General features: G+C 36.8%; 2 protein-coding genes across 2 annotated transcripts in view; both read right to left on the reverse strand.

The window, feature by feature from the left end:
- Window positions 1–7,859, reverse strand: part of fam171a2a (family with sequence similarity 171 member A2a) — a 35,586-nt gene extending 27,727 nt beyond the window's left edge. Inside the window, exon 1 of the mRNA XM_079385772.1 lies at window positions 7,563–7,859. Coding sequence (XP_079241898.1) covers window positions 7,563–7,662 — 100 coding nt within the window. The 5' untranslated portion in view covers window positions 7,663–7,859. The remainder of the gene's footprint in view (window positions 1–7,562) is intronic.
- A 1,066-nt stretch (window positions 7,860–8,925) lies between these two features.
- On the reverse strand, window positions 8,926–23,752 carry itga2b (integrin, alpha 2b). The gene is made up of 30 exons (XM_079388185.1): window positions 23,423–23,752; window positions 22,347–22,477; window positions 22,157–22,254; window positions 21,132–21,291; window positions 20,990–21,039; window positions 20,730–20,775; window positions 20,392–20,514; window positions 20,222–20,266; window positions 20,055–20,098; window positions 19,872–19,934; window positions 19,252–19,304; window positions 18,940–19,151; window positions 17,585–17,770; window positions 16,585–16,630; window positions 16,105–16,212; window positions 15,742–15,797; window positions 14,859–15,010; window positions 14,419–14,523; window positions 14,266–14,333; window positions 14,043–14,190; window positions 13,072–13,164; window positions 12,893–12,972; window positions 12,629–12,709; window positions 12,169–12,274; window positions 11,927–12,079; window positions 11,463–11,567; window positions 10,833–10,949; window positions 10,632–10,733; window positions 10,432–10,554; window positions 8,926–10,291 (listed from the first exon to the last, which is right to left on the reverse strand). Exons 1-30 carry the CDS (start codon window positions 23,596–23,598, stop codon window positions 10,202–10,204), a joined length of 3,120 nt encoding a protein of 1,039 aa, XP_079244311.1. The 5' UTR covers window positions 23,599–23,752; the 3' UTR covers window positions 8,926–10,201.
- Window positions 23,753–24,431: the final 679 nt, after the last annotated feature.

Consider the following 24,431-nt stretch of genomic DNA (forward strand, 5'->3'; position numbering starts at 1 on the left):
CATAAATTTGGCAAATATAAATATTTATCTGCTGTTGAGTGGAAGGTGAAAACGAAGCCTACATTTTTCCCCTCTTTCCATGTTTAGTCCAGTCCACTGTGATCATCTCTTTAAAACAAACACCACTTCATTATTTGCTTGTATTAAGGAGTGAAATCTCTTCCACTCATTCCTGAACACAGTGGCCGTCAGGAGCAGCGTTTCTCCACAGGCTGAGTGTCTATGTTATAGGCAGCTGATGAGACTGAACGGAGAGACCACAGCACTTTTGAGTGGCGTACTATGGGACATTTGCCAGAAATTTTCTCATTTATGAATAATAAACATTTTCAACAACAAACATTTCTACCCTGCTGAAATGTCTTCTTTGCAAATTAGTAACAGTTAATGGACCATAAACATTTCAAATGGCACAATTATCAGTATTAACCAATCAGTTTAACCTTTTTTTAGCCCCTTTAGCAGTCAAAATGGTATTGGTGCTGTTGCTAGAGCTTAACTGGAGGATTTGCAAATCTCTTCCTCTCTCTATCTCTTGTTAATGTGTTCCACTGCCAAACAATGACACCGTTGGGTTTTAAATTAGAAGGCTTCATAGTTCAGGCAAGTGTAACGTCAATGTGAAGATGGTCAAGTGAGGAAATCCTACAAGACAAATATTTACTCTACATCTCAATATTACACAAAGACAGAAAGGTGTAATTAATTTGTTGACAGGTGGTCCTGGTGTCACCGATCGTTCCAGACCACCCTGTTGTTTTTTTTCAGACAGGCAGATGATGTGTTAACAGCCAAGCAGGAATGTCTGCCTGTCAGGAGCCTTGTTGGCCAAAACCACTGGGATGCTTACTAAGTCTCCGACATAAAGGCAGTGTATCCATACTGTGAGGCCTGAATAAACACAGGCACGGATGTATGTGTGGTAGCAGGGTCTATAATTAACTCTTTTAGCACCAAATGCAAGTAAAGATTTGGGCAGAATATACCGGTAATACCTACATAAGGTATAATACAGAGATTAGTTGATTTGTAAGAATAAAACAACTTATTGATGCTGAAGTGACATGCACTATTCAAATGAATGTGTTCACATAATAAGCCACCAAAACAACAATATAAGAAACAAAATCATGATGTCATACACATGATTTTGTGAATGATTAATGTGGCTAGTGGCAATGTTCTGTGCTATAAAAGAAACAGCAAAATAATTTACACAAATTAAAACTACATAATGCAATTATATACAATTAATAAATTAATTTAATAATAAATAAATGTAAAATTAAATAATAAAGTATTTAAAAATTAATAAAACAAAATCTAATATATATAAAATTACAACACACACACATAATAAATAAATGTCAAATTAAATAATAAAAAAGTATTCAAATAATTAATAAAACAAAATCTCTCTCTCTCTCTATATATATATATATAATTAAACACACACACACACAGTTTGTAAGCAATATTTACATACATCCATTTTCAGATTGCCCTCGTTGTGTGTGTGTGTGTGTGTGTAATGAAGAGCAAACTCTCAACTCTCCATCTGTATAAGCCAGTTTGGAGAGTCCTGTGTCAGAGATATAGAACAGCTCATAAATCATTGCCAAAAGCCTCACCCTCTCCCAGGCACCAGCTGGACAATGTCCTTAGCCCAGGAAAACAGTAACCCAGGTCCTGCTCAGCAGGACAAAACGTTATGCAATAATCAGACAAAAACATCTAACAAAGATCCCGATATTCATTCCTCTGCTAAAACTGGAGAACATCCACTCTTCATGTGATAACACTTGAGATGCATGCGGTCCCCGTCTCCTCTAGGCAACCTCATGAGATACTTATGAACCAGGATTCTGGAGCTTTTGCAGATATTTCCAGCATCTTGGATGTTATGTGAGAAAAATAACCAAGCAGCTAGGGAAAAATACTGCTAGGATCTTTTAGCTTGTACGATCTGGCACCTTTACAGATTTAAAGGGCTGCAAAAACAAACCAGTCATCCAAAGTGCAAAATTTAGCTTGAAGGGAAAAAAATGATCTTCTAAGGGCTCTAAAGGTGTTGAAACAACACCAGAGAGGAAAAGCACAGCAGAAATGTGTTTACTCAGCTCTAATGAAACCATTGTTGCTCAGGGAATTTATAGATGTCTGCATGGCTTGATGGGAGGAAATGTCTGAAATGTTGAGCCTAAAATTCACAAGACTGCTCACTTTATCTGTCAGTGGTGGGCACTTAAAAAAAATTATATATATATATATATATATATATATACACACACACACACACACACACAATTTATCAAGTACAACATGGCTTCTTCAGTAGAAACCTATCAAGAATAAAAGCAAAAACAGGCTTAACATTTGGAGCGAAGTATTAAATAAAAAATTACTCTTAACAGATTAACTACAAAATGAGCACTAAGGCAGAGCTATATTTTAGTTTACCCACCCAAACATGCAAGCAAATGCAACGTATTGTAATGTGATAGAATTGTTCCTCTTCCCTATATTCTTCCCTATTTTATTTATTTGCAACAAATAAGCTTCCAAACAGTAACTGTAACAGTCTGTTAAGAATATTGCATGACCAAAAGGATTACAAACAAAATTAGGAACCCTTTCTAAAGCCTAATCCAGATTACTGTTTCAAAACATCGCTAAACTCATATTAGACACAATAAACGGAGCAAAACACAGACTTAACATTATAAAAAAGCCTGTGCCGCTGCTTTAGAAGATGTCTGGCTGGATTGTTTTATGGGCATTGGGCCATTTCGGGTTTAATGTAGATGACGTAGTCTCCAATTTTTCATGCGTTCTTTTCCTGAAGCTTTTCACACCCACCAATCAAAATATCTGGACACACTGTGATGATGTGAAGCAGGATCTCCTCAGAGGTCAGGTTTACAAGGGCTCTGCTGCTGATAAATCTGCCATTTCCTCTGAGCGTTAGGGTGTCTGGTGTCAATAAAGAAATTCCTACCTTTGAACAGCTGCCCGGGGAGTTCATGGTGGGCTGATGGCCAGACGCACACTCCTTAAAGTTGTGACGGCCCGTGTAACCAGAAAATCCTGCCAAGCTATTCTGTACCCTTCCGCCCACAAACAGTCCATGCTATGAACAGCCTTAAATAAAAGATCTACTGTCAAAGCACATGATATCACCTTAGAAAGACATTTCTATGACCTGCCAAAGCACATGCAGGTGCTTTGAATTTGCAAATTCAGACTAAAACAGAATTCAGTTCACTTCACATCTATCCCTAATGGTGGTTAATGGACCGTTTTCAACAAAAGCTACACTCTATTGACAGCATCTGTTGCTTACCACAAAAAAAAACAAAAATATAAAAACTTGTCTCTCGGTTACTGATTTGTTTTTTTTTAATCATCAGCACCATTCCCCCCTTCACTAAGCTCCACCACCTTGGTTACTTTTTATGAGTTTTGGCTGGTCGTTTACACAATAACTTTCAAAAAAGGTTTCATAGTGCAAGTTTTAGAAAACGATATTCTTATCATCTCCTTGTGAACTATAAAAACGTGACCTTGTGAAAACTGATGTCATATGCATGTGTATTATGTGTTCAGTCTATAGGCTTGCGAGAAGTTCTATGCAAAGTGGCATCGCCTACTACTGGTCTGGCATGCATAATGCAGCGTTTTAATTGGTTTCTAGGATCCAAGTGAACAGGGATCATATTGACAACATTGTCATCTATACAGTGTGCAAAACTTTTCAAAAATGTACGGTTTGTAGTATATTGTTTTAATGTAAACATAACCTCAGTCAAGTTTCACAGAACAAGGAATGAACAGCAAGATTTTCAGTAAAATCTTAGGGGCAGTCGTGGCCTAATGGATACAGCGTTGGACTTGTAACCTGAAGGTCACAGGTTCGAGTCTCAGGTCTGGCAGGAATTGTTGGAGTCATGGGTAATGTAGCTTTGCAACTGAAATCATGTGGACTGATGGCTTTAACAAAAGCTTATACCATCAATCAACAACCTAATTTCTCACAGTAAGGTTTAGAAGTTATTTCAAATCAATCAATTAAAAAAAATAATTAAAAGTCAATTCCCCTATAGAGAAAATCAATGGGATATATTCAAGAACTTGACTGTTGCACTCTATTATAAACTGACCTATAATTGATATCATGGCTGATTTGATTTCACTGGAGCTCTATGAAGTCATACAGGTTCCAAAATTGAATGACATCTAATAAAAGCATCATGCAGCACAATGCTGCAATTGTGTCCCAAAGAAAAGCCTAGAGAGGCAAGCCGGGGCAGCACTCAAACAAGCGCTGTCATGGTAACACTTGTTTTTGCATGAGAGGAGGAGGATGTAATACCCCCTTAAGGGGAATCTCATGAAATCTGCTGGAAGTTGACAATGCAATGACTCATTATGTGGTGACTGGACATTATCCTACACAATCATGAATGCAAGTCAAAAGAAAAGAGCAAAACAGCTCTTTTCAAACGTTTCAATTAAACCACCCTGTTCTGACGTGAATATCAGCCCAAAACCATTATATGAGGAACTGTAAAGCTGTTGTTTTTCAAACTGTGCAAAACAGGCTGGATCAACACCTGCCTAAAGGCACAGACGGACACACTAAAATCTCCAGCAGTCAGTTTGTATTAGTGTCTTGGCTGGCCTTCCTTCGCCAGGCCTTTGTCCCAAATCAGAGATGGCAGCTCTAGGTGTCAGCTTGATTAGGACGGTGATGTGCATGCCGTGCCACAGCAAAAACCCATCAGGATAACAATATTTCACGCTCTGGTAGATACTTTGCAATGCGATTCACACAACCCTTTAGCTCACAGCTGTAAAGCGATGCAAGATCATGACAAATATGTGACCCTGGACCTCAAAACCAGTCTTAAGTTACTGGGGCATATTTTTAGCAATAGCCAAAAATACATTGTATAGGTCAAAATGATCAATTTTTCTTTTATGCCAAAAATCATTAAGATATTAAGTAAAGATCATGTTCCATGAAGATATTTAGTGAATTTTCTACAGTAAATATATCAAAACTTCATTTTTGATCAGTAATATGCATAGTTAAGAACTTCATTTAAACAACTTTAAAGGTGATTTTCTCAGTATTTAGATTTTATTTTTGCACCCTCAGATTTCAGATTTTCAAATAGTTGTATCTCAGCCAAATATTGCTTATTTATTCAGCTTTCAGGTGATGTAGAAATCTCAATTTCGAAAAAGTTGTTTTGTGGTCCAGGGTCACATATATATGTATGTTTAGAAAAAAAAATCCTATATATACACAGATGTAATGCTAAGATCAGTGTCAAAATTCCTGAACATCAAGATGAAACTGGAGAAATAACAGGAAACTGCCCTGTCATCCTGCTATTGTGTTTAGATGCTGGGTTGACCACACTGGACTCAGATTCATAATTCTTGAAGCTGAGAAGAAAAGTAATTGATGGCAATATCACACTTTTAAAAAAGTATAGACTTTGGAGGAAAGAAGCAGGATGTAGCAATTCTAGAAAATAATGATGCTGGAAAATGAGTCATGCTGCGGTAATTAGCTGCTCTCTTCCCAATCTAACAGCAAAAAATGAACACAATTATTCATAATAATTTACATTTAAAGCCTGGGTCGGGTTTAAAGGGCACACTTTGATGTTGGCATGACATGATATAGATACATAGATAGATAAACACAAGCTGTGTTAACATTATCTCTTACTGGTTAAGACAAATCCTGTCTGCTTCCCAAACAAATTCATTTTCAAAAACAACTTATTAATATGTATGACTTACTTAATATGTGCATAAAAAGATCTCACTGGAAGGGGAATGATAATGCACTTTGCTGCTTGTGCCTTGATTCCTTGATCTATTCTTGGCTAATAATTTCATTTATTCATATATGTCTAACTTTCAGGGAAACCTTCACATGCTTTTGACTGACTCTGTCTTAAATGTTTCCTATCAGCACAACAAGGACAGCTTCGTCAGCGGAGCCTTTTCCAGTAGACTGCATTGCAATAAAACATGGATAAAAAGGATCTCAGACTTTTTAAAACGTCATCCCAGGTCCTTCTCAGCTCTAGAACTGGGAACTCACACATGGTTTTATGATGTGGCTTCACTTTTAGGTCTGTCTTCAAAGGGTCTCAGTAAAAGCTGGAGTCCAGTAATGAACTTCTGATGTGGGCCAGAAAACCTTTAATGACTTTGCAGGATACAGATAAGTTTTAAATTCAGTATGCAGACTTTCTTTAAATGTCTCTATTTGAATGGTTCAGAGATAAGGCAGAAGTCTTAGGCCAAAATATCTGTGGCTGAGTTTGTGAGCTGCTTAGTACAAGCACCAATGGAGCGCATAAGAGAAAAGAAGCTTGAAGCCCACATTAATATTCATTGGAAGTTGCTGAGGAAGAAAAAGGGTTCACAAAAGAGTTTGCACAAACATCTCCTAAAGATCCGCTTGGTCCTGTGGTGACAAACTGCCACCAGACCAGACCAACAAAACTAGAGCAAGAAAATTCATAAAACGGTCCAGAACAAAATCAATTTCCAATTTCCCCATACTTTTTAGGATTGTATTTGTACCACAAGTCATTTGTGTAAACTAACAAATAAGATTTTAATACGTGTGTATATATAGTCTCAGTAGCCAATTGCAGAGACCGGGGCCTAGTTGTCAAACAGGAAAAATTGTTACAATGTTTTGAATCCAATTACACAAATGTTTGTTTTTCTCTTAAATGCTATATGTGTTGGCCAAAACAATGTTTTGATATTTATATATGCCACATTTAATATTTTTAATCTTGCTGTTACATAATAATAATAATACTCTGCTGACAAGTCCATCTTATGCTGTGACAGGTTCCCAATGGAGCAAGTTGTCACAAAAGGTCAACTTGTGTTCAAATAACTTTTTCTATGATGTAACCGTTAAATAGAAAAAAAAATAAAAAATCGTTAGCAAAGACTTTAAAATAGTACCAACACAAACATTACAATATAAACCTACCAAAAAAAGTGAGACTTACTCCGGTCTCCCCTGTATTATACACTTTCATAATAAATACATAGGACCTACTCATACAAATAATTATGAACTACCGAGGTGACAGAGACTACCTCTACCTCTCAGTGAACTTTTTTTTTTATGGAAATAACAATGTGGGTGGGCTTAAAATACAAAACAATACTAGCTTTACTAGCCTGGAGTTAGTTATTAGATAATATGCAGTGTGTAAATCAAGATAGGAATGCCGCATATTGCTACTGTTTTTCTGTAGCTCAAGGCCCGTTTAAATAACTTATTCACTGTACAGATACACCGCAGGGTCATCTGAGGGGCCGAACAGATTGAAACCCTTTGTTTCCAGACTGTAACTCCCATAAGGCTGTAAAGTAAATGTGCACGAAAGAAACGGCGCGTGATAAATAGCAGTGCGCGGCAGTTACATAATAAAGCGGTGTTCCGTTCTCCACGCGCTACACAAATATCACATTCAAAGACGGATGCTACAATCTCAAATCAAACTCACCAACTGGTCCTGGAGTCGGCAGTGATTTCGCCAGCGTCCTCCAAGCACTAGAGAGGAAAAGAAAAAGAAAAAAAGAGCGGGAGGTGTGCGGCGGACGCATTCTTACAGCGGCATCGTCAGATCCTCCTTAAGTAGCAGTTCATCCATGTTTCGTTGCGGGATGGCACAAGACTGACTGCTCCAAAGCGCGGTTGCCACGGGTGCCCACTCCCTTCCCGAGCACTGCTCCGCTTCTTTCAGTCCTGTTGTCCCAGATGGGAGGGGAGATTTTGGAGTGCAGTGCTCCCATGCGCTCTCTGTCGGCCGAGGCTCGTGCAGCTTCGTTTGGATCATTTGAAGGCCGTTTCCAGCGTTTTATTGATCAGTAGTTCTTCCACCCGTAAATAAAAAATTTCTGAATATGTACTCACCCTCAGGACATCCATGATGTAGATGAGTTTGTTTCTTCATCAGAACAGACTTTAACATTGAGAAATTTAGCATTAGGCCTACATCATTTACTCACCAATAGACCCTCTGCAGTGAATGGGTGCCGTCAGAATGAGATAAAAACATAGCAATAATACACAAGTAATCCACACAAACCCAGTCCAGCAGTTAATGCCGTGTGAAGTGAAAAGTGGCATGTTTTTAAGAAACAAATCCATCATTAAGGCATTTTAACTTTAAAACATTGCTTCAGGACAAAATATGAATCCATAATACATAACGCTTCCGCCAGTGAAAAAGTCCATCCCCTGTTATCCTCCCACATCAAAATCCATCAACATATTTGTTTTGAACCGTTTAGGGCTGTTTTCATTTGTAAACAGGCTTGATTGGTGCACATTTCTTCTAAATCAGGCAAGACAACTTTTTCACTTAAGAAAGCAATATAATTGATAGAGGACTGGTATTTCAGCCGGAAGCAATGGTTTACAGTTAAAATGCTTTAATGATGAATTTGTTTATTACAAACATGCAACTTTTCACTTCACAAGATGTTCATTGATGGGCTGAAGTCATGTGGATTACTTGGATTACAGTGATGTTTTTATCAGCTGTTTGGACTCTCATTGTGACGGCACCCATTCACTGCAGAAGATCCAATGATGAGCAAGCAATGTAATGCTACATTTCTCCAAATCTGTTCCAATCATGAAACAAACTCATTCACTTAACTGATTTGAATCAAATTTTCAGCAACTTTTCATTTTTTTTATTTGCTAATAAATGAAGCTTTACACAAATAAATGAACAGCATGTTTGAGAAATATGATTAAATGACTCACACAAGGCAAAGACTGGAGACAAGTACGGCTTCAGCTAAATGTAAACTACTGAGTGCACTTCTAAGTGTAATGAGGGGTCTGAGGCAGAGGGATCCATTTGCAGCTTTATTGGTAAGACAGGGTCAAACAGGCAGAGATCAGTCAACATCAACAGGGGTGGCAGAGATAAATCAGAATCCATAAATGATATCCAGGCTAGAGTCGAGGCAGGCGGCAGACAGGGGAAGTAAACAACAGTCCAGAGATCAGGTCACAAAGGCAGGTAGCAGAGAATCACAGAGTCGGATAAACAGTCCAAGGTCGTAAACGGGAGATGAATAAATGCTCAGTAGTGTAGCCGGGGCAATACAAGACTTCATGGTGTGTTGATGGAGATTGCAGCTTATATGGGGTAACAGTGATGGGAAACACCTGTGCCGCAATCGGTCTCAGGTACAGGGCATTGTGGGAAATGCAGTTCAGTTAATATTCCGGTGATGGTGCCCTCCGGTGGTGTTCAGGGAGGGCCACAGAGGCCGAGTTTGTGACACTAAGAGCCACACACCATAGTTTTATGATAACAGTTTTAAGTTATGTGATTCTTATCCATACACACTTGTTTTTGCCTCACTCACTAGTCATGAAAATGTACTCACATCCTTAAACTGTGGTCACAAACAAATGTCTAATTTCTTACTCCAACCCAAAGCATTGTGATTACACACTTCAGTGCAGACAAGACATTTAGTGACTGACAACAACAACAATGAAAAACAGAAATTAAATGACTTACAATGAGTGAAACATATGGTGCAAATTGTTCATAAATTAGATTAAATTAATGTGACAGTTTAAATGACAATGGTTTATGAATAAGGCTCAGTATTCATAGTCTGTTCTACAGCTCAATGATCTAATTACGACTGATAATCAAAATGCATCATCTCCCATCTCAAATATTCAAAAGGTATTAGGGCAGTGGGTTGAAGACAATGCTCATTTATCTATATTTATTCAACATAAATTGAAATGCAAGCCACAAGTATCAGTGCACATCTATTTCTGCCTGAATATAAAGCATATTAGAATGATTTCTGAAGGATCATGTGTCACCGAGGAGTAATGATGCTGAAAATTCAGCTATATTTTAAAATATATTAAAATACAAAACAGTTATTTTTATAATTTTTTACAGTATTAGCATTTTTACAGAAATTTGTTCAAATAAATGTAGCCTTAGTGAGCATAAGAGACTTAATTCAAAATATACCAAAATGCTGGGCTGGTCAACTAATGTTTGCATAACCATAATACATATTTAATGCATTTACAGAAAAATAGAAAAAATTAGCAAACAAACTTAAAAAAAAAAAAACTCAAGGTATGTGATCAAGATGTCTCGTTAGGTTCCCCACTCAGTTTCTGCATGTCCTCGCCATCATCGTCACATGGAGGACGGTTACGTTTGAAAAAACCCACCTTAAAACATACAGCGTTGTTTGTTAAAATGATTGTAGATTTATCTGGTAAGCTGTTTTACAGTGATATGCTTTGTTTGTTGCTGGCCAGGAGCCCTGTATGGTACAAAGCACCCTCTGCTGTTCAACATATAGAAATACCTTCCAGAAGATGGTGCTCAGTGCAGCCAGTAGAAGCAGTCCAGCGATGACTGACACTACTATCCACCACACAGGTACCTCCTCTTGTCCATCTGGGCGTCTCCATACTATATTTGTATGTGTCTAGATAGATTTACAAGGAGTTTTAATGAGGAGTTGCTTACATTTTATGATACAAACCAAAGAACTATATGCCTCACCTCTGCTTTTCCTCTGGGCAGCACATCTGGCTTAATTTTTGAGGGCACATCTGTCACCTCATAGTGAGCATTGGAGTGAAGAACGAAATTTACATATGGTGTCTGGGTGGCAAACAGAGATAGAAACAGAGATAGAAAGAGCTATGAATATCAGATGATTTCATCAAATGCCTAATGTTTGATCTTTAAAGTTTTGCCCACCTTTAAGAAGGTTTGTACCCACAGTCTGCTCATCACTCTCACTATGGCCCTCTCATCTCTCTGCAGTCCCACAGCCTCACACTCAAAACGAAGACACTGCTCATCACTAGAGCAGTTCTGCACAGTGTCAGATATAACAATATGTAACATGAAAAATGGAGGCGTTTGTACTATCTATGTGCTTAAACTGTAGAATTATCAACATTTCTATGAATAAACAGCTACTGGTAACAAGAGGGACCAATCTGGTGATATCACCCTCTACTGGCAAAGAAGAATCAAACAAAACAAAACAACTTTCTATTCATCAAAGTATTCTGAAAAAAAGACGATTAGAGTTTCTACAAAAATATTAAGCAGCACAACGGTTTTCAACATTGATAAAAATAAGACATGTTACTTGAGAACCAAATCATCCTATTGGAAGCATTTCTGAAGGATCATGTGACACTGAAGACTGGAGTAATGGCTGCTTAATATTCAGCTTTGCATCACAGGAATAAAAATATATATCAAAATAGAGAACAGATATTTTAAATTGCAATAATATTACTGTTTTTACTCTGTTTTTGGTCAAATAAATGGTGAGCATGAGAAACAATAAAAAATTGTAATTATTCCAAACCGTACCACATGGACAGTATGTTGCCACTGCTGTTCATTTTCTGCTTTCTGTGACAGGTCACGTTTGTTGAAATGATGAACATGGGCCTTGGCGGGCTCCAACTTTACTAACTGTGGATCAAGATAAATAGGAAAGTTAGGAGTTATTGCCATTGAATAAACTGTATTATACTTACAAAAATATATCAAGATTTGTTTGTACATGGTACCATAGTTATACCACAGTATCTTGGACTTGGAGTGATATGTAAATCACTATAATTAATTTCAGTATCAATATGCATTGAAATAAATGGTATCACTGTACTACGGTACCACCACAGTAAACTGTTGTTAGGGTAAAATCCAGTGTTTACAGATATTGGTGTGTTTTTTTTTAATAGTATAAAGTGTGTTAAGATTATATTTGCTGACAAATGACTTGTTCAGAGTTTAATGTAGAAATGACGGTCAGTAGGGGGCACTCTCACCCCACGTGGGTCGATGTTGGAGTAGTCTGTCTGACAGGAGATGAGCTCTTCAGAGGCATTAGCAAACACATACAGCAGATAGGACTCATTTTGTGAAACAGGAAACTCCAGTGTAAGCTTTATGTTGACTGGACTGGGGCCCATGTTCCTTAGCTGTGACAGGAGGATAAAAACTTGTGCATATGTATCGCGAAACCGCTTAAGTGAATGTGTTAACTGTAATCCTAGACTGAGCATATTACCTCATATACATGCTCTACGAGTGGGCCTACTTCATTCAAGTCTTGTGGGTAATCCTTCGGTTCCCATTTAGCAATAGGGAGGACACAGTCAACCGGAGAAGAGACTCTGTAACAGTGTTCATTTAGTGTCATCAATATACTGTAACAGATTTTGAATTAGACTTTATTTTTATATGTTCTGTTTTCATTTCCATTTTAAAGGGTTAGTAATTTTATTGCACAGTTATTGTGTGTAGGTTTTGTCATTTTTATTCGTTTTATGTTTCTTAATACGTCTATTTAGTTTTTAAACTTTGGTGTTTAGTTGTAGTATTTTAGCACTTTATCATAAAACTAACAAAAATGAGACTTTGATTTTACTTTTAGTTAACAAATCATCATTTCCTTTCAATTTTAGTTTCAATGCTTTTTTTGAAATGGGGGAAACAAACTGATATGAGAACATTGCAGCAGCACTAACCCACGCATCTCCAGGGAAGCTACAGCATTAACTGCAACCTGCAATTGGACCAGGTTACTGTCTGGGTTCTGGCTGTTCTTACTGAAAACAATAAGAGAGATCAATCAGAAGAAACAGAAGAGAATGATTGTTGTTATCATGTGTACAACATGTACCAGAACAGTTTAGCGTTTATTATGGAGCAGACAAGCTAGCAAAACAGAGACATCATTTTGTTCTGTTTTGTTAACAGCACAGATGGTTTGTGTATATAAATGTTCACACCTTCGTATTTGCATTTGGAACATGGTGTGGTTCTCCACCTGTTCCAGACCACCCATGCTGAAGTAAAGACCTGCTTTCAGCTGAATGAGAGAAAACAAGCGAGAGCAAAATGTTCTATAACAGGCTGAACATGAATGGTCACTCCAAGTGGGTTATTATGTTGATCATGTCACTCTGACCTGATGTCCAGCCTCCATGGGGTTTCCCAAATCACAAACCACAATGACTGAGCCGTTCTCTTTCTTCTGACCGCACACCAAGAGAGTGAAGTCCTGCACAACACATTTTACACCTTAATGTGACTAAACCCAGCAATAATGCTTCTATTCACATGAACATAAAAGAAGTGTGATGACAGAAAGGGGACAGTCAGATGTTATTTGTTTGGCTTGCTCTAGTTGTCTGGCCAATGGAAGTTTCATAAAGCTGTTATCTGTTTGGAGATCTTGCGTTCATGAGGACTATATACACACAGCTGTAAAATTTGAGTTCAGACAGATGTCTGAAAAAAGTGTTGTTATTATTAACTAAAAAAAGTTTAACTATATATAATAACATAGTAATATGTATAACACTAAAAACCTCAACATTACACACACACAGACACACACACACACACACACACACACACACACACATTAATCATAAAAACCTAAATAAATAAACTTAAAAATATATATTTCTTTCTATACCAAATAACTCTCAGACTGAATAAACTGACTTTAAAGGTGTTTTCACATTTACTGTTCTTCAGTGAATTTTCATAATTTACATTTCAATAGGAATCCATGCAAATGGGAATTTAGCTTGAAAGCGAAATGTTTCCCTGTGCAGATTTTGCGCTGGGTTCAAGTTGCAAATTTGCCATGTTGACCAACATGGTTTAAAAGTGATTTCTAATTGAGCTGTGCTTCATGCATTGCTACACTTGACAATGAACATTTCTGCTCACAAAATTATGCCAAAATTTCACTAATGTAACAACACCTTAAGGCACATCACTAAACATTGTTGCTTTTTTGTAAGCAAACTGATACAAATTTCTCAGAGTACAACAGTAACTGTCTGTTCACACGACAGCATGATTGGAATTGATGTTCTGTAACTTGTGATCCTGTCTGCAACAAACAGGAAGTGACTAAACCCTCACCTCCTGGTTGCTCACAACACCCTGATAATGTGTGTGTGCCGGTGGGCTGATATATAGCTCAGTCTCATACGCTCCCTCTCCTTGATTCTCAGCCTCGATAATCAGCAGTGCTGGATTCTCGTCTCCAATCAGGATTGGTTGTGTTGACCTGTTTTTGACAAATATTTACTTGTCTGTAACTGGTTTATAACTATAACTGAAACAAGATAACAAAGGGACTTACGCTACTGCCTTCAACTTTAGGTCTGGTGTACAGATGTTATCTGGACCACAGTTTAGTATTATCCGTGTCTAGATATAACAAAAGCTTTAAACAGGTTCATATACATGTGTATGTGTCACTGCAATGACAAAAACGATATATTCCAGCCTCCACCTGTCCAACAGCGACACTTTGTTCATGCAGCACAGCATCTTGGGAGTCAGCCAGGCTGTAGTTCACTGAGAAGAAGATTGGACTCAGTTTATCCTTAAACTCAGGCTAAAAAGGAATAGAATGGATGAAAGATTACCCACTGAAAAAACTGCAACAGTTTGCATTTTAAATGACAAAAAAGGATAAGTGAGAGAATTTGTTTACAGCAAGAAAATCACATGAATGACATGTTGTGCAGTTGGGAGCACAAAAGAATTTTGTTTGTGCTTAGTGCTAACTAAATCTAATTTATGAGTGTATATAGTCATTGTAATCTCAACAGCACTCAAAACATTCAGTGTTCTGCAACGTGAAGGTCACAGGACTCGTGCTTCTCATCCACAGGTCTCAGCTCCTGCACATCAATATTTTGAAAAATAGCTGAAGAGCATGAAACACACCAGTAGGTAGGCCGTGAAGTTCCTGCAGACATCTGCTGAGTTTCTCTTCACCGAGAGCTGGAAGTAAGTGTACGGCTGGTTGGAGTCCAGTAGGAGGGTTCGTCTGGCCATGCTCTGCTTCATCCTGTCCAGCTGAAGCTCTGTGTTTAGCACTAGAAGAAAACATGTTTCAAACAACTAAAAACCCTACAATCTTTGATGACACCTCTAATGCACCCAAATACTTTCTTTTAAGACCCTTTATATGTACAATAAGCTGAATTTAAAACTCACATTCTTCAATTGAATTGCTTTAGGTGCAGGTTTATGTCTGTCTGTCTGTCTGTCTGTCTATCATGACAACTCTTGGAACATTTTAGCATGGTAATGCTAATCTATGCATTCATAACAATGCAGATCTATACAGGTGGAGCTGGGGAAGGTGCAGGATTTCAGGAACTCTGAAAGCGCACTAACAAATGCTCTAGTAAATGCTGCAGTGTATGCTAACCAGCCATTAAAATATAAAGCAGCAAGTGCTTTGGCTGCATGTGCAACATTAACTAATTTAGCGTGTGCCTAGGAGTTTAACGCTGTAAATATCATCAGTTTGCGTTGAAGACCCATCCATCAGCCTGTGCCATCTAGAGTTTCATGACCGAACTTGGCACACACACATATATATATATATATATATATATATATATATATATATATATATATATATATATATATATATATAAGACAGATAGATAGCTGTAGATATAGATATTTATTTACATGCATACTAGACCATACTTTGACCATCAAAAGCAGTTCAACTTGCTTCAGGACACTTGCATTATTATGGATGCTTATTACCACTATGTATACCACTATTAATAATTTCATATGGATCACATACCAATCTCCTCAGGAATTCTGTGCCCAGAAACACTGATGCATGCCATAATTATAAAGCTATGGAAAAGAGAAAACAAGTGCTTATTATAAACATACTATAGAAGTACTGCAACTATGTGGGTTTGAATTCAAAGCATGCAGAAAATATGGATTACATCACTGATCAGTGAAGGTCCTTGATGCATTGTGATTGTACATTAGTCCTAAAAAAAGATGTGCGTGCAATCAATAGCTGTACCATTGCTGAACTGAACTCTGCTAATCCTTGAGAAGCTTTTCATGGCTGACTAATCAAGCATGAATGCCAGCCACTTGAATCAAGATGACATGAATCTGTCTCTTGTACTAAGTTCAGATACATTACCAAGTAATGAAGGTGCTGCTCTGGTGGAGTTGACAGAATTTGTCTTCGGGGTTCAAAAGATCAGGGAAGAATAAGACTCGAGCCTGTGTCCTCACTACAGCCTGTGCCCTGATAAAGTCAAACACATTATTGATCCAACATGCAGAATCACTTCAGTGGTTTTCAACTGGTGGGTCACGACCCACAGCAGGAAAAAATAGCTAAATTTTGCTGTTATTGTCAAAGGCTGTGTGTGCCATCAAACTATATGACATTTCTTTTTTTTACCAATAGAGTATTGTGACCCTGGACCACAAAACCAGTCCTAAGGTCCTTTGGTCACCACTTGATGTACAATGCAAAATCCAGGTCCTGAATTAAAAACCCGTTGACAACCTCCACTTTAGACCGATATATTGAAAATGATGTGTACATGACCATATGATTACAATAAAGCATTCAGGGGTTTTTGCAGTAATTTGGATTATTTTAAACTGGTACCTGTAGGTTGCCACTTTGCTCACACCCCAAGCGCCAATAACGAGATCTAAAGGGGGAAAAACCAAAGCGTATTATATGCCTTGAAATCCAGAATCACTGTGAATACCACAAAGTGAGTAAAAGAGTGATTGAGGTACATGACATTCATGTTAAACTGGAGGAAAGGAAGTGTGGGGACTACTTTGTCTGGCAGAAGTGACCTAAGAGATCAGCCACCACAGGCAGAGAGTGAGATAAAGAGCGCCAAGAGTCCCTCTCGAGATGAGGTGCTGTGTGTCAAAAAGCATTGCCATGTCCACACTGGACCCTAGTGTCAGAGCCCATTTCCATTTATATCTGTACTAAGAGGGCTGTGGCACTGACTAAAGCATTTCTGTCTCATGGTAGCTGTCTCATGGTATCCTTCACTCCTCCCAAGGGATTGTGGGAAAGGGCTCTTAGTGGAGATTGTTCAAAACAGACATTCAAACTTTGAGGGCAATCTCTGAAGCTTAGGTTGGCTCTACCATTTGGTTATTTGTGGGTTTTGTACTCTAAGCGTGACTCATACTGTAGGTGCAGGGTTGTTGGGAAGGCTATGTATTTTGATGCAGTGACCCAGCTGAGGTTTGCTGGTCAGATTTTAATGGAAGGTAATGGGAGATGCACAGTGGTCCTAGGGTTCTGGTGAAAAGAGCTTGCATTTGCTGACATTGGTTGGAGGCAAAATAAAAAAATGTAACAAAAACATGCGAGTTTTCAATTTAAAGGGATAGTTCACCCCTAAAATGAAATTTCTGTAATTTCACCCTCAAAATGTCCAAATCTGTAGTACATTCTGTCTTCCACTGAACACAAATAGGGACCCATATAACGGAAGTTTCACCATACTTTTAAGATGGCTTTATGTATTTTATGTATCTCATTGTACTGTTAATTTTTTTTTAAAACTCTTTTCTGTTTCATAGAAGAGATAAAGCATTACTGCTTTTCCAGTATTTTCAAGTAATATATCACATACCTGGATATCCATTATCATCAATATCTGTCCCTCCTCTCATGCTGAAGCCAAACATCGGAGGATCTTTGAGGGTCTTAAACGGGCTCTCAATGACCTGAACATACTGGTTGGTCAAGCCATCACTCTGACCCAGGTAAATAAACACTTGACCCCCTTCACCAGAGCCAGGTGCCCCAACAGCCACATCTGAGGATAAAGGAATAAAAATTGAAGTTTATTTTTCTAAAAAAAAAAATTGTATATATATATATGTATATGACAATAAAGAGTATAAATTACCTCATAATTAACAGTAAAAGTCTGTATTTAGCAAGAGAATGCATTTTATTTAATAGTAAAATATAGGTAAAATGGTTTTATTATACACTATTCAAATGTTTGATTTTGATTTTCAAACATATTTTTAAAAAGAAATTAATACTTTTGTTCACCAAAATTGGTCAAAAGTGACAGTAAAGACATTTTACAAAATAAATGCAATTATGTCTTTACAGTTTTATAATAAAAAACTCTTCTGAATCGCTTTTGAACTTTCTATTCATAAAAATAAATCCTAAAAAAAATTATCACTATTTCTACAAATATTTTAGGCTGCATAACGGTTTTCAACATTAATAATAATAATTTTTTTTTTAATAGTAAATCAGCATATTTGAATGATTTCTGAAGGATCATTCAGCTTTGCATCACAGGAATAAACTGCATTTTAAAATATATTCACACGCAGAAAACAGTCACTATAAAATGTAATAATACTTCACAATAATACTGTTTTAAATGTATTTTTAATTGAATAAATGGTGTGCATAAGAGCCTTTTTTGAACAGTAAAGTAATTATTAGATTATATTTTGATAGTATCTAAAAACTTGCTTAATTTTCCATCCCACGATATTTAAATATTGTCATTATACTTTTATGAAAACTAACAGAATTTATTTATTTTGTACAGTTTAATATCCTTTAAACCTTAAGAGAAGCACTAGAACTCAACATGAATCTGAATTATACTGTGACAGCCGAAGAACACCTGATCCATTTAGGTCAAATCACTTTCAGATGCTGCTTTCATAACTGAGAAAAATGAGACTGCTTGAGCTCCAGCTGTTATTAAGTGACAAGATTCATTGGCTTGTAACTAGAAAAAAAATTAAGATTCTGGTGCTGAATGTAATCTTGTATAACAGCAACCACAATGCCTAATGTGAAAGACTTTACAACCTGTAAAGATCAGTGTTTGGGCCTACTGCCAGATTTTTCTTCAGATGGGTTGTGCTCAGAATTATCTATGAAAATATTAAATTGCATGTTATTTTCACTGCAAATCCTGCTCTGTAATGTCAGATTAGTTCTCACCATTAAAGCCATCATGGTCGATGTCTCCCAAAGGGGCTATAGCACTGCCAAAACGCCCATAGGCATGTATCCCTGTCAGGATTTGGTTGGGTCTGGAGGAGAAGGAGAAGCCCTTTCTTTGCAGGTAAACATAGACTTGTCCCACTTCTCGAAATTTCTGAGTGGATAACTGCTCCATAAAAAGAGGTGCTCCAATCAGGATGTCGTCACACCTGATGACCACAGAGGGGATATGATTCATCTCATAAAAACATTTGATCAATTCTCATGAACTACCAGAAAGAGAAACTGGTCTCTGCTGGAATGATTTACCCATCTCTGTTGATGTCTGTTACTGCCACAGAATGTCCAAAATAAGATGCTATCTACAGAAAAGCAGATAAAAAGTATCATTACTGCATTTAAAATAAATGTTTAATAGACAACATACACTACCATTCAAATAATTGGGATCAGTAGGATTTTTTCATGTTTCTGAAGACATGTTTCTGCTCACAAAGTCTGCAATTATTTGATCTAAAATATGGTAAAACAGTGATACTATGAAAAACGTAGTACATCTTTTATTTTGATGAATAGAAAGTTTAAAAGAACAACATTTGTTTGAAATTTTATAACAACATTTCAAGAATCTAATGTGTTCTAGCTGAAATTACACACACACACGCACACACACACACACACACGCACACACACACACACACACGCACGCACGCACACACACACACACGCACGCACGCACACACACACGCATGCACGCACACACGCACGCACGCACACACACACACACATATATTTATATATATATATAAAATCACTGACCCCAAACTTTTAAACAGTACTTCAATAGCTTAACTATAATAGACTATTGACTATAGACTATATATAATTTTACTAGTTCATATCCTGTATTACAAATCAAATCAAATAACCTGGATGCCACTAATCGCCTTCATGATTTGTAGGGGCACAGTTGCTCCATTTATTATTTTAACCTAAAAACAAGCACAGTACAACAACAAATTACCCAGATTAACTCCATAATCAATTGTGTAACTGTACAAGAGGATAATTGAAGTGCATAATCATCCATGTAACAATGTAAGAGTGCTTACAGAGCCTGCGGTGTGCAAATCGTTTGGGACGCCAACAACATAATCTGCAATCATCGTCAAATAAAGGTGAGAAAATAATGCAGATAAGAGCTGCAGATGAAACTCGTGTTGTATTTTTTAAATTGAATACGGAAAAATTAAGATGGCTTGTTATTTATGCTTATCACCTGGGATGCTGTCTTTATTAAAATGCCCAGCGGCAACAGAGTACCCTATGATGCAGAACAATGACAAAACCTCACTGGATCTTTCATATTAAATCATCATATTTATTCTTTTAAAATCTAAAAAAGAGCTTATTTTGTGTCATTTTCTAATGTCAGATGTCACATCTTACCCAGATACAGGTCGTAGTCGTCCCATCTTTGTGGAGTTTTGGTCTCACCGTTCACTGAGTGCATGGGAGAGAACGCACTGCCACTGCTCATGATGTTAGCAAGAGATGCAGTGATGATCTGACCTGAAGTAAAGAGAAAAGCTGCGTGATAGTGCCACTATAGTCACAGAACACTTCACAAAGTCATATAAAACCCACTGAAAGTACTTTGTCAATTCACATAAAAAAAAAACAAAAAAAAACATATTTTCACATTTTTGAATCACAGTAGTAAAAACAGCCTTAGAGGGAACATTCTTTGTAAGATTGCCTTCTCTACATACTGTAGCCTACTTTACCTTGAAAATAATAGCCTCCTGGTGCACCAAGTATCACTCTGCCATACTGTCACAACCAACATTTTTATATAAAGGGGAAAAAAAAGATTTAACCATTTAATAAATATGTATATGGTTTCTTATGTACTGCATATAATGTTATCGTATGTAAGGAATTCATTCATTCAAGAGCTTTGACTTCATACAAGTGTATGAATATGCAAATATATTCAAATAGCTATTCAGATTACTCCACTGCCATTATAAGAGAAGCAAGGAACCTCTGTGATGTCTGTGGTAAATCCAGCCTCACAGTAGCGCCTGTCAGGAACTGCACATAGGGATTTGGTCAGAACTGGTCAGAGTGCTTGAAACATTAGACATTGGTTATCATATATAACAGAGGCAAATTAAGTATCTTACAGAGTCCGATGTAAATCGAATTTACATGAAGTTCCCTGCAGGGGGCATAGTTTGCCACCTCTCCTGTTTGCATGTCCATAAGTTGGCAGTTCCCAACAGGTGTATTCATGGCTTCATCCTTTTCCATGAGCACGTTCCAATGGAACATGGGAGCACAGGCCTGCCGAGCAGGAAATACATATTATATATCAACCTGAGACATTTTATAAATCGAAAACTATGCGGCCGTGCAAAGGCAAAAGACTGTAACTTCTTAAAATTAGTTATTGATATTTTTGGAATAACCAGCAAAATAACCTACTACAAACACAAATTCCTATAAAACTTCACTGAATAATTAGCATACTCAGACTATGTCAAACTTAAAATAATTTGGGTGTTTGGCTGAAGACAAAAAAAATACTGTAGGCCAAGTGATTTATAATAAATATTATAGTGTTTTTGAGCCATAGTAAAGTGTATTATACTACATATATATTATCCTACAGCATTAACAATATTTTATTAAAGCATGCTACCGCATACAGTTGTATTAACATTGAATTACTAAATATTTTTAAGGTAAGTGGTTGCAATTAATTAATTTTAGCTACATTTAAGTAAACAAATTTGGTTGACTGACTTTCAATATTTTTTTATTTATTTAAATGTAGATCAAATAAATTGTTTGCGACCACTTACCATATCAACTATAGAATTACCACAACAAATTAATTCAAGTTCACTGTAAAAAAAAAAAAAAAAGTTGAGCCATCTTAAAAGTTTAAGGCAACCAGCTTCAGCAGATTTTTTAGTTTTCTCAACTTTTTGTTGTATAAACTTAAAACAAGAAGTTGAGAAAACTCAAAAAACTGCTGAAGCTGGTTGCCTTAAACTTTGAAGTTGGCTCAACTTTTTTACAGTGTATTTACTATAGATGGTTCAAAAACACTACAGTATTTTCTATAAATTACTATAATATTTTTTTTTCATATGTGCTGTATTATCTCTTTTGTGAGGGCTGTATGTGAACTGCAGTAACTCACCAAGATGTAGTTTTTGTAGGTTCGAACAGAAGCCCCCAACCACTGGTTTGACTTGTGAGCCATTAGGAGCATTTGACCAAATGTGATGTTTTCATCACCTTTGAAACATGGGAAAAAAGAATGGCTTTAAGTGACCATTTTCTCTTTGATATATGCTGCACGTTTATATAGGCCTCAGGATGCTACTCACCTTTTTGGTCAAAGTTTAAAGTTTGGCACGATTCTCCACTTGATGTCCAAGGACACATGAATACAGAGCCACCACGAGAGACCCCAGGCTGAATGGTGTTTGCTCTGGGTGCTCCAACCACCACACTTATACTGCATACAGTGTAACATTTAGGGCTGGAGTAATAGCTGCTGAAAATTCAGCTTTGCCATCACAGGAATAAATTACATTTCAAAATAATTTCAAATAGAAAGCAACTATTTAAATGATTTAAATTGAATAATATTAGAGTTTTACTGTATTTTTGATCTAATGATTGCAGCTTTGCCGAGCACGTGAAACTTCTTTTAAAAACCTATAAAAATCTTACCACCCCCAAACTTTTGAATTGTACTGTATAACAGTTACATGAAGTTATTAATTAGTGTGGGCAAATGTAACATCAGTGCAGTGTGTTTGGGTGAAGGTTTTTAACAGATTCTGAAGCAGTCAACCAGCTCCGCTGTAATATACAGGTTAGAATTGTGTACTTTGGAGTGATGAAAGAATGCACATGAGTGATGCATGTTCATAATTTATACAGTATATTCAGCATGCATAACATTTAAAAGGTTTGGGTTAAATTAGATTTTTTTTTATTACTTAATACTTTTATTTCAGAAGGATTAATTAAATAGATAAAAATTTACGAATTTTTTTCCCCCCCAATAAATGCGGTTATTTTAAGCTTCTACTAAAGAAAAAAAAACAAAAACAAAAAAAAAGTTTTCATCATAATAATAACAACATCAACATATCAGAATGATTTCTAAAGGATCTGAACATTTAAGACTGGAGTAATGGCTGCAGAAAATGTAACAAATTGTAATAATGTCACAATATTACAGTTTTACTGTATTTTGGATCTAATAAATGTAGCTTTGTTGAGCATGAGAGACTTCTTTTAAAAACATTTAAAACTATTACCATCCCCAAACTTTTGAATGGTACTCTACTATAGTTGAATGAAGTTATATATAGTGTGGGTAATTGTAGCATCAGGACAATGTGTTTGGGTCTAATCAATATGGAGAGCTGTGGACACCACCACCACTCACCTTTTGCTGCTTGACTTATAAAAGTCTACTGAGAAACCAAAGTAGCTGTCCTCAGGACCAGAGAAGACCGTGTAGTTGTTCAGCTCCAGGTTAAAGCCATTGATTTGATTCGAATAAATGAGTATGGACAAAAACACAATAAAAAAACGCAGACTGACTTTCAGCCTATGCTCCATTTTCTCTGAGACGCTTGTTACAGTCGCCCAAAGCCGTTCTGCACAATTCTCTCTGCCACTAGGAAGAATGTAATGTTGTGCTGTTCCTTTGGGAGAGCTCGGGACCACTTGTTACTACCCTGTGGTTATTGAAGTTAACATGACACTTGTGGGTGTGTTTCCGACATGCTTCCTTCAGATAAGATGAGGGACATATCATGAGTTTCCTTGATGTTCGGTGAACATATTTTGGCATTTATTATTAAAGAATTTGCTGGTTTAAAGTACCTTCAATTAATTTTTTATTAGATGCCAGAATAGGAACAACCAACTATACCTTTCAATATATCCACATAATAGTAGATAAACCAAAATTACACATACTACTAATTTACCAGAAAATACTGAGAGCAGCTCAGCTCAAAATAGATAAAAATGAGAGGAACAGTTTAGCAGAGAAGTAACAGAAATGTGTAAGCAGAGGCCACACTCAGGAAGCCTTACCCTAAGAGATTATGCACTTCCAACAAATATAGCTTAGCTACTCATCTAAAAATGCAAAATTACATTTTCAGTTTCCCTTTTAGATTTGTTGCAGATTTGGGTCTGAGTGCACCCTGAAGCAATTAAGCTGCTCTTTAAGTATGAAAAATTGACCTGCTGTTCAACATGCCTTCCAATAAATGTATAATATTGTTTATCTGGCTCTGATGAATGTTTTTCCTACTCTGTTTATTGCATCCTACCCCTGGGGGACATACAGATATAGTATGTTTGGGTATTTTGCAAATGTAACTTTATTTGTGTGCTTTTTTCATGTCAAATGAGAAAAATCCCTTTTTTTTGGTCAAGTG

The sequence above is a fragment of the Barbus barbus genome, assembly GCF_936440315.1.
Source record: "Barbus barbus genome assembly, chromosome: 3".
Lineage (NCBI taxonomy): Eukaryota > Metazoa > Chordata > Actinopteri > Cypriniformes > Cyprinidae > Barbus > Barbus barbus.

Bases quoted from the DNA above. Each gene is read 5' to 3' on its own strand.
- itga2b (XM_079388185.1), bottom strand. From the start codon at position 23,598: ATGGAGCATAGGCTGAAAGTCAGTCTGCGTTTTTTTATTGTGTTTTTG. The intron at 20,267-20,391 runs GTAAGATGTGAC...TCTGCATCATAG, and splicing joins CGACTACGACCTGTATCTGG to GGTACTCTGTTGCCGCTGGG. The intron at 14,191-14,265 runs GTAAGTCCCTTT...TGTCAAAAACAG, and splicing joins CTAAAGTTGAAGGCAGTAGC to GTCAACACAACCAATCCTGA.